At 38.2% G+C, this 10600-nt stretch overlaps 1 protein-coding gene across 6 annotated transcripts; it reads right to left on the bottom strand.

The window, feature by feature from the left end:
* Positions 1–122: 122 nt before the first annotated feature.
* LOC143884998 (T-complex protein 1 subunit alpha-like) lies at positions 123–8635 on the bottom strand. 6 transcript variants are annotated; one of them, XR_013253110.1, is made up of 6 exons: positions 6359–6533; positions 4266–4812; positions 1458–1586; positions 1276–1379; positions 801–1184; positions 123–328 (listed from the first exon to the last, which is right to left on the bottom strand). XR_013253110.1 is itself a non-coding variant. In XM_077388928.1 (6 exons), exons 2-6 carry the CDS (start codon positions 4347–4349, stop codon positions 549–551), a joined length of 477 nt encoding a protein of 158 aa, XP_077245043.1. In that variant the 5' UTR covers positions 4350–4812; positions 6359–6533; the 3' UTR covers positions 123–548. The 6 variants fall into 6 exon arrangements, 1 of the variants encoding a protein (XP_077245043.1); XM_077388928.1 differs by having other exon boundaries at positions 123–617; positions 1094–1184; XR_013253107.1 differs by lacking the exons at positions 123–328; positions 801–1184; positions 1276–1379 and adding exons at positions 1833–1976; positions 6638–8634 and having other exon boundaries at positions 1386–1586; positions 6359–6537.
* Positions 8636–10600: the final 1965 nt, after the last annotated feature.

Below are 10600 nucleotides of genomic sequence, written 5' to 3'. Positions count from 1 at the left end.
ACGGCTCAATATCCCCGATTGGACGATCCTAACCATCCAGCTAGTCACAAGAAAATAGGACGGTGAACAAAAATCCAAACAAGCCAATGATCGTACAGTAACATCATCTGATTGTGCAATTTTTTGGGCCATGGCCTATCCATAATAGGACCCACCAGAAGGACATGCTTTGTGTGGAGATGGCACTGGGTTGTTTCCATTTTAGAATAATCTAAGAACCATCCTGCTCACAAAATCACTTGTCTAACAATTTAATCCACTTTGTCCTGAAAAACTACCCTTCACTGGTTGCGAACTAAACATGTGTTTCAACTGTAACATAAACAATCTCCTCCCACAATACAGCTTAAAACATTTAACAGGAATAGAAAATTTTCTTCAGGTTTCCCTTCACCATAAATAAGGACATGGTGAAAAACTACCAATATTTGGATGCACAAGAGTCACCCATAGTATAAGTCGCAAGAACAAAATTGTAACCTGTTCTGTCGTGGTGATCGGTATCACTATCTAATCCTCATTCTCACGTTCGTCTTTGAAAAGCTTAATCATGCCATCAATCCGGAGAATTGTAATAGCCGCCTCCGGAGAATTGTAATAGCCGCCTCAGTTGCAAACTGAGAAATTCAAAAGAATATAAACATGTTAAAACCTTTCAAGCGTACAAACTAGTGCCCTTCTAGTTTTTTTTTTTTTTTTTTTTAGGTGGGCGATGCGGCTACGACCCACTCCATAGGATGATCCAAACCGTCCATTTATCAAAAGGTACATTACGACCCACTCCACAGGATGATCCAAACCCTCCATTTGTTGGGAGATGACGTAAATAGGTTGTTCTCTAAAAATCATTTCCATAGGATGATCCTAACCCTCCGATCTATAGAGGGATTGCACATTATGGAAACATCAACAGATCGGAGGGGTTAGGACTTAGGATCATCCTATGGAAATGATTTTTTTGGGGCACAACCTATTTACGTTGTGGCCCAACAAATGGATGGTTTGGATCATCCTAGGAGTGGGCCATACAGTACTTTTTGAAAAATACAGGTTTATACAGCCACCCATCGTATAACTTCTCCATTCTGCGTACTTGTATTATCTTCACTTTGCTCATCGCGGGCTCGATAACTCCAGGTTCGAGATTGTTGCCGATGGCTCCCTTCGAAAGGTCTAGTCCCATGCTGCAAGATAAGTAAAAGAAAGCTCAAATCATGAGGCAAAAATATATATATATATCCACTAAGAGAGAGAGAGAGAGGCCACACAATATACCTTGAAAGATGCTGCTTATCGGCCTCTGTTTGGGCTTTACGGTGATATGCCCGAAGTTTCGCAACCAATTCAGTTGCATCCTTTACAGCATTTACAGCGAGAACCTGAGATCAGCCTGTCACTTGTGAAACACGAACCAAGAAAGAGAAAGCCAATTTGATGAAAGGGAGCCAAGCCAACACCTTTGGTATAATTAGAAGAGATTCAGCGAACTCGGCAATTGCTAACTGTTCCCTGGATCCCAAAGTTGTAGCGAGATTCTCCAAGAAAACCGATAATGCAGCCTCAACAGCACCACCGCCAGCAACAACCTGCGTCACCAACTCACAGGTTGAAGAAAACTGATAGAAATGGTACAAAAACTGAGACAACAAGAAACATTAGATCCTAGAGGCCCCATAAAAGATAACTGTGCCTGCTATTGAGGCCGCTTAATTTTTATTGAAAATTTTGTCCATCTAAAAAAGAACATTTTCAAGTAGAATTTTCCATGTGAAGGATTCTTTTTTCACTAGCTCGAAAAGTGGGGATATTTGTATCAGGCTAACTTGCCTCACCTCCTTCAAATCCTCTTATCCTCACCGGCTCAATATCCCAACCCTCACTTGAGACCTCACCAACAACTCACTCACTCCCTCGCTTTCTCTCTCTATCTCTCTGCTCCAAGGATTTAGATTTTGGTTTCAGTACCATTTCAGCTGCTACAAAAATGAAAACATGGTTTCGGTAGAAAATTTAGGAAAATCCTTGTTAAATCACAGAATCATATGGAAACCTATGCAAATTATAGAAATTTAAGATGAAAATTCAGGAAATTCTAGAACAAGCACAAATACACTCAGAAACCATCACATAAGGACACACATCTATAGTGGTTTAACAACACACCAAGTGACATGCATTATCGCACATGTGTGATAATTCAGACAAACTACATTTCATATATAATTTATATAAATATTAATACATAATGTATACACACAACATTTCTTTAAGCATGTGCGTCGATCCGCTAATGAGGTGGCAGATGTGCTTGCTAGACAAGGGGTGGAGAAGGAGAATCTGGACTCTGGAACTTTTTGATTTTTTTACTGCCTTGATTTACTCCTTTCTGTTATTATTGTCGTTGTTTTGTCTCATATTTCTTTTGTATTTGACCATCTCAGTCCTTTTTTATATATATAGCAGCCATTCAAAAAAAAAAAAAACACTTCACATGTAATTTATATAAATATAATTATGCAAGACATACTAGTATAGTATAACATATATTCCATTTCAAAAAAAAATAGTATAACATATATTATAAAGCATATTTTTCCTTTTTAAATTTTAAATAATTTATGAAAAAATAGTGAGAAAAATACAAAATAAATTTTATGCAGAGGGGCATTGGCTAAATCTGCATGATTTATTTTTAAAAAAAATTAATTTTAATGATTTTTAAATTTTGAATAAAAATGCAAAAAATTAGTTTTATTCATATAATTTCATTGCCCATTCTATTTTTTTAAATTTTTAAATATTATTCGTTATTTTCTAAAATTTATAATACAAGAAATTAATTATTTTCATATTTTTAAATAAAATAAATAATTTCTAGCATTTTTTGGAGATGCATCTTAAATTTCCATCTTTGCATATATTTCCATACATTTCGGCAATTTTTTTAGGAATTTCATTGAAATTTCCAACTGAAACCGATATAGTTCCAAATTTCGACCGACATAATGAAATATATACACTAACAGTGTAACATTCCAGTCGACATGACCGAAATGCACCGAAACGGCCACAATTTTGTACTTAGTGGAATCTAGTGCACATTCGTTTTGGAACTCAGGGAAACCGAAAAATTTCGGCTAAAATGACATATGGAAAAACTTTTTAATTTTTTTTTTCTAAGCAGGCTCCTCCCATTTCAATTTAAATCCGCTTCCTCTCATCTCATGATAACAGTACAAAATTTGGTCCTTTCTCAAACTCATGTATCATGTTAAATACATTCTCAATATAGCCTTCCTAGTCTTAGTTTACCCAAATCTCAGCCAATTTTTCCTCCTTTTATCTCGTAAAACTGCTTATACCCTTCTTTTGGTGCCTATCATGAACTATATTCTTTCAATCCTATAGCGGAGGCGTACCCCCAACGTGCCCATATCCTTTTTTTTTTTAAATCACGTATCCACGTATCCGTATCGTGTCGTACCTGTGCTTCATTAGCGACTACTATCATAATTGAACTATGTAAAAGGAAAAATCACAGATTTATTGGAAAAGGATGATCATGGAAGACATGGTTAGCGCAAAAAGAAGTAAAAAGTGATAAAACCCTAAACTTTAATTCTGTGCAATCCAGTATTTTGTTGTCCTAACCATGTTTATGCGTGATGCATTAAGACCCGATACGCATATTCTCACCGGAGTTGGTTAGTGCTCAGGCAGTTAGGTGGCAGAGGATTCCAAGCTTTTTTTTTAAAGATGACTATATATTACGAATGATGAAAATTACAAGCCAGTGAGTCCAAGCTTGAAATATGCATCGTTCCACACTCAATATATATTTGGACAACAGAATTTCAATCTATGCAAACACGTTTTACATTATACAGCTTGCTGTTTTCTTGCAGCACACATACAAGAAAATTCAGAAATTCAAAATTCAGCATGCTGTTTTTCAGAGAAAAAGGTAATAGGTAGAGAAGAAGAAAAAAAACACAGTAGTCAAAGACTCTAAAGCTTTAAACCACAATCACGAAATTCATGAATATACAATTAGTCACAATGGCTCTTTAGGGGAAGTATTGTAATAGTTATGTGTTTCTAGGAAATTCAACTCCGGACTGGCCGCCAAAGATGGCCTCCATTTCCTGCCTCCTCCAACCCGACAGGTCATAATCAGTCTTTACATTTCATTAATGACCATAGAAAACAAAACAAAAATGATTTAGGAAACAAACAGCATACATGCACATTTCAGTCATACATACCAATATTGATATGCTGAAGGTGAGGAAGCCACAACTTGCAGACCAGAATGCATATCCAGGGTGAAGGATGCTGAAGCAAATCATTGATAGTGCAACTTAAAGGGATTTTGAAGAGTAACCGCACCTAAGTCCTTAAATCACATTTTTACAACTTCCACTCCAAGATACGGGGTGCGATAATCGCAGCGACCTAGCAGGTTCTCCAAGCAAGGGGGAAAGACAGATTCTCTTCGCGGGCCCCATGAAACATAAGAAAAACCCCCAAAACAACCCATCTTGGTTAACGATGCTTGCAAAGAGACATAAAAAGTAAAAAGAAAACCAATAAATGATCTCACATGGAATTTTATCTTGCACACTGGGTAGCCCTTTCCAGATAGTCCTCTCAATGGGTCAATCCTTCCGTGACTCGAACACTGGACGTGGTGGTTGGATGTGGTGGCTGGCTCTGATACCAAATGTTAGGTAATATGACAAAAGCTCCAGAGCTAATGGAACGCATTAGGAAAGGCCCTTTAAACGTGTCCCATACCAGGCTGGGTCCCACCTAGTCCCAGATCATTCATTTGTTAGGCCCTGACATAGATAAGGCTTGCCCAAAAAATCTTGTCCATGGAATGATGATCCTAACCCTCCAATCAGTGGAGGTTTCTATATTGTGCTGTTCATTTAAACCTCTACCAATCATTGCCACAAACCATACAGATCGCTAAGAGAAGAGGAGGATTGGATTAGACACTCATTCACTGGTAAGGGGCAGTCAACAACAGCCATAAAGCTGGATGGAAAATAACACTACACACTTTGAAGGCAAAGAACAACACTAGAGAAAAATGTCCTCCAAACGAGGTAAAAGATGATTACAACACTTAAATCTGCCGGATGTAGATAATGAAAGGAACCAAACAATATCTAAGAATTTCGCATGTCACCTAATCACAAATCAAAAGGGAAAGAAGGAAATCAGTTGGATAAAGCCAAATGAAGGGATCTTTAAGATAAACACCGATGCCTCACTTGAGACCGATGGGCGATGGGGCAGCAATTGTAGGTATAGTGAGGGATGCAGCATGTTATGTCTACGGAGTGTTCTCCATAAACGTAACAAAGGAAGAAATATTCACTTTAGAGATCAACGCTATTCTACAAGGTATCATGTTTTTTTTTTTTTTTTTGAAATGGTAACAAGTAATATATTAAAAGAAAGAACTGAGATGGTCCTTAAAGAGTACAAGAAGCAAATAAAAAATAAAACAAAAGCAAGGAGGAAGAAGGAAGGAAATCAAACCACTCCAATTCCAACCTACTTACACCCGCTCTACCTAGAGAGTCTGCTTCACTATTAGCAGACCTCCTTACATGCTTAAAAACAATAGAGGAGCCAGACACTAGATCAGAGATCTCCTCAATAAAGGATAGGAACATCCAAGGGGAACTTCATCTAAAAGACATGGATTGAATCCGACTCACTAATGGCAGTGAATGTGATCAACGACATCAACAAATGCCCCTAGGAAAAGATTGAAGTCATATCAGAGATAAAAGAGCACTTACTCAAGTTCAAGACTTCCAGTTACGCATACATGGAGAGAGGCGAACGCTATTTTCTAAGAAAAATTTGCAGAAGAATAACATATTGTAATTACTAGTTCACTCCTGATAATGATTATCTTCTAACATCAATAGCATAAGAGTTTATATTTCAGAAAATTGTTTGACTAGCTATCAAGACAATTATTCAATACTGCGACAAAAGATAAAGAAGTTTTCTAAACTCTTAATTGGCATAGTTGCAACATTGGAAAGTAATCTTCTCAGCGGAAGGATATATTTTGCAAATGGAAAAGTGAATAATACATATTCAGTTCCGAGGAGGCCTTCCTTTCTTATATATTATCATTAGCATCCATCAAGATGGATTAAAGACAAATCATAGGGTCTATGGGATTGAGAAAAATTAAAGGTAAAGAACACCAAAATCCCAAAAAAAAAATCAAATGCTATCCTTTATAATCACCAAGATTCTTCTCGGTTGATGGTTGTAAGAAAGGTTAGGCTTTCGCTAATAAAATCTGAATGCCATGAACAATTACCTTGGAAATGAGGCTAATACCCCAACTTGCATGCCCCAGGCATATTGCTTTAAAGGATTCACAACTGCTCCCACTCAACAGCAACTTGTATTGTACCAGTCAAGATGACCAAGAAACATCCATTAAATTCCCTTTGCAATTTGCAATGATAGTTCATGATTAGCTATCAGCTTGACAACCTAAGTTAACAAAAATATATTTCCTTAAAGTGAAAAAAAAAAGAGATTTGCATCAAGAAGAAACCTTATGAGAATGGGAACCCGCGGTAGAAATTCTCACCTGAAGAAATGAATATATTGTGTACAACTTTCCCAGTGTCTTACATTGGAGCATTGTCATTATGCACCAAACATCAAATTCCCCCATGGACTAATCCATTTCTGCAACCAATCATGGGCTTCACCCGCATCACTTGCCTGTATCTAATGTCTGCCCCATCTTCAATTCTTCGACACAGTTCATCTGGCAAACCAGCCTCACCAGCTGAACTTAGAGCATCACAAACCAACTTATACGTATGATCTCTAGGAATAGATCCCTCATTGACCATCTCAACCAGTAAATCCCGTGCTTCCAATGGCCTTCCCGCTTCACACAATGAATGGATGATCGGGGTATAAGAACTCGAGGTGGGCATCCCATGGCGTCTAGACCTCATTTTACGCATCATCTCAACAGCCTTATCTGCGTCATTGATAACACTGTAATATCTAATGAAAGAATTGTAAGTAATCTTATTTGGGGAGCAGCCTTTTGAAAGCATATCATCGAAGAGCTCGAGAGCCCTTCCAATTCTGTAAGTCTTACACAGGCCATCAATCAAACAATTGTAGGTGACGACATCCGGAACAAAACCCTTAAAAATCATAATTCGAAACAAATGGTTCGCTTCCCACAGCCTTCTACGAATGGCTTTGCGACACCCCGTCTGGAGACTATATTTGCAATAAGACCCAATCAAGATTGTGTACGTAAACGTATCGGGCGGGCATCTAAATCCAGGGATTTCCATCTGATCCAACAAGAATCTAGCCTTGTTGAAAAAACCCACCCTACAAAGAGCAGAAATGATAGTGTTATAAGCTACAACATCGGGCTTACAATGGAATTGCTTCATCCTATAAAATGCTGCCAAAGCCTCCTTCACTAGACCCTCTTCACCAAGCCATTTTATAACACAAGTCAATGTTGCAGTGCTCACAAGCCCATTGCGTCTTTTCTCCATTTCACTGAGGAATTGCCATAGCATCTTAAGGCAATTTCCCTTTGTTAACACCCAAGCCATCTCCCTACAAGTAGTCTCACTGTGAGCAAATCCACATTGAGCTTCAACCCAATAATAGAACTCTAATCCTTTGTCTACTCCTTGTTTAACTTTGAAAGCATCCCGATAAGCAGCGGGACCGCTGATACGTAGACCTTTGAGTAAGTCCTCGGATTCTTGCCAGAGGTGCCTCTGTTTCAGAGGGGCCCGCCGGCGGAAACCTTTTTGGCGGCCAACGGATCGGGCGGTCTGGAAGAAGAATCTTGGGATTGCCCTCAAGACCTCACAAAAGGTAGGGACAGTCCAGAGGTGGGGACTAGAAGTCGCTGAGTTTAAGGGTTTGTTTTGGAGCATGGCACACATCACTTGTTTTATAAGAGAATCATGAGATTTAGGTTGTTGATAAAAGGTGGTTTTGTGTAAGGGAAATGGGTTGTCTGCAGATGATGAATATTGATGCAGGGGGGATTGAAGGGTAGCACAGTGAAAACCCCTCTTTATCATTCTTGATCTTTTTATTAATAAAGAGGTGATTTCCATTGATGAATTTGTTAAACAACTAGAGCTGTAAAAAAAACCCATGTTGCATGTTGCAAGTGTTGTAATAAAAACCTAGCATTGAACTGGTATCGACAATCAAAAGAGAACAAACTGAACAGAAATCCAAATAGAAGAGAGGGGATGTTACATTCGTTCGAGCGAGTCGGACGTTCTCCTCTCTAAGCCCTCGCTGGACAGTCCGATTAACTACTAGAGACTACTTGTAGGGAGATGGGTGATAGATCGGATAGATACTAACCGACATTGAAAACTTGTTTCTGGGGTATTAACTAGAGAAGAAGGGATTCCGATGGAAATCGATCGGAAATCGAGGATTGCTTCTTCGACAAGGGAGAAGTTCGTCAAGGGCGAGAAGGAAAATGCTTCGCAAGAAGACTTTCAGAGCCAGATGGGTCGGGGTGGGGTGGCCCGGGTGGGGGGTTCGATTAGGTGAGTGTGAGAACTTAGAACATAGCTTGATGAGAAATCTTATGTGACCCGTCACATAAATTTCGACCGAAATCGAAATTGGGTGAAGTCAAAACTTTACAAAATTTCGACCGAAATTTCGTTTTTCCCCGAAATTTGAGGGATATCACCAAAAAAATCTGATTTGGAACAATTACGAACGGGGACATAATAAATGACGTAATTGTCAAAGGACCCACGCTTTTATGAAATTATCAACAAGGGAAAAAAGAGGTCTGGTTAGTATAAGCTGTACGAAAATGCCCTTTGACATTTACAACACGTTTTCACCTTTTTTCCTTTCTTCCCTCTTCTTTTACTTTTCTATTTTCACCTTTTCTTTTATTTTTACCCTACTAGTCATCTTCCTCCTCAGTCAACCACCATTGTTGCAGTCTTGAAAACTAGAAAGTTGAGTTCTTATCATCTATATCTCTGTGTCTAGGTTTTGTTCTTCTATTTTTTAGGATTTTGCACTATTTTTCATTCCACTGTTTTTATTTATCTTGTTTAAGATTTAAGTGGTTTGTATTTTAGGGTGTGTTCTAGAGATAATGCATGGATGGCTTCACTCACTTTTTGGAAGACAATTGGTTGTATAAGAAAAATTCGTTGTAATACAAGAATGGATGGCTACACATTTTTTAATGTACATAAACTTTTTTGCAATACACAAATTGGGATATAATACATGAAGCACATTTAATTAATACAACATCCATTTCTTTTACTACTTTTATCATGATCAGAATTGTAATGCCATTAGAAGAGTTGCTATAGGCAGGGGTTTTGTAGCAGAAGGGGTTTATCAAGTCTCTGTAAAGGGGTTAGCAGCTCTCAAAAGTAAGGTTACCAATTTCAAAATAGGCTTATCAAGTCCTTGAAAATTGGCTGAGGGCACGGGAGTTTTGGAAGGGGGTTTTCAAGTCTTTGTGATTGGGGTTATCTAGCATAAAAAATGGGGTTATCAAGTCCCTGAAAATTGCCCCAGGGTACTGGAGTTTTGGAAGGGAGTTTTCAAGTCTCTGGGATTGGGGTTATCTAGTATAAAAAAAATGGGGTTATTAATTTTCGAATGGGCTTATCAAGTCCCTCAAAATTGGCCAATGGTACTAGAGTTTTGAAAGAGGGTGTTCAAGTCTTTGGGATTGGGGTTATCTAGTATAAAAAATGGGATTGCCAATTTCCGAATGGGCTTATCAAGTCCCTGAAAATTGGCCGAGGGTACTGGAGTTTTAGAAGGGGCTTTTCAAGTCTTTAGGATTGGGGTTATCAAGTATCAAAATAGGGTTACCAATTTCCGAATGGGCATATCAAGTCCCTGAAAATTGGCCGAGGGTACTAGAGTTTTGGAAGGGGTTTTCAAGCCTCTGGGATTGGGGTTACCTAGTATCAAAATGGGGTTACCAATTTCCGAATAGGCTTAACATGTCCCTTATGAACACATTTTTACTTCCGGTTTCTTTCACTCATTCATTTTCATTGTTTTTTTTCTTTCTACCCTACAATTCATCTTCCTCATCCGCCATTGAAAGGGAGAAGGAGAAATGCAAAACCCTAAAACAAATGAAAAGCAAAACCAAGATACAGAGAGATAGATGGGAATGAACTCATGTTTCAAGTTTTCGAGACTTCCCAGCGACAATAGTGGCTGAACAATGAGAAAGATGACTGGGAGGGTGAAAAAAAAACAAAGTTGAAAATAGAAAAGTAAAAAAAAAAAAGAGGAAAGAAGAGGGAAGAGTGGAAAAGTAAAACTTGATGCTTAAGAAAAGGGCATTTTCGTCCGGCTTTTACCGACAAGACCTGTTTTGTCCCTTGTTGATAGTTTCAGAAAAGCATGGACCCTGTTGACAATTTCGTCATTTTTTTGTCTCCCATTGGTAATTGTTCCATCTGATTTTTATCCATTATTATTTAATATTATCCCAAAATTTCAGCCTTTACCAAAAATTTGTACGGGATAAAAT

The sequence above is a fragment of the Tasmannia lanceolata genome, unplaced genomic scaffold, assembly GCF_043159265.1.
Source record: "Tasmannia lanceolata isolate RefF3 unplaced genomic scaffold, GAP_Taslan_0.1 ptg000008l, whole genome shotgun sequence".
In the NCBI taxonomy this organism is placed as follows: domain Eukaryota; kingdom Viridiplantae; phylum Streptophyta; class Magnoliopsida; order Canellales; family Winteraceae; genus Tasmannia; species Tasmannia lanceolata.
The sequence above is the reverse complement of the archived record's forward strand: the minus strand, read 5'-3'. Positions and strand labels throughout refer to the sequence as shown.

Excerpts from the sequence above, each read along its gene's own strand:
- LOC143884998 (XM_077388928.1), bottom strand. The coding sequence starts at position 4,349 with ATGATTTGCTTCAGCATCCTTCACCCTGGATATGCATTCTGGTCTGCA. Across the intron at positions 1,380-1,457 it reads CTCTTCTAATTATACCAAAG|GTTCTCGCTGTAAATGCTGT; the intron begins GTGTTGGCTTGG and ends GGCTGATCTCAG. Across the intron at positions 618-1,093 it reads GCAAAGTGAAGATAATACAA|TTTGCAACTGAGGCGGCTAT; the intron begins GTACGCAGAATG and ends TGAATTTCTCAG.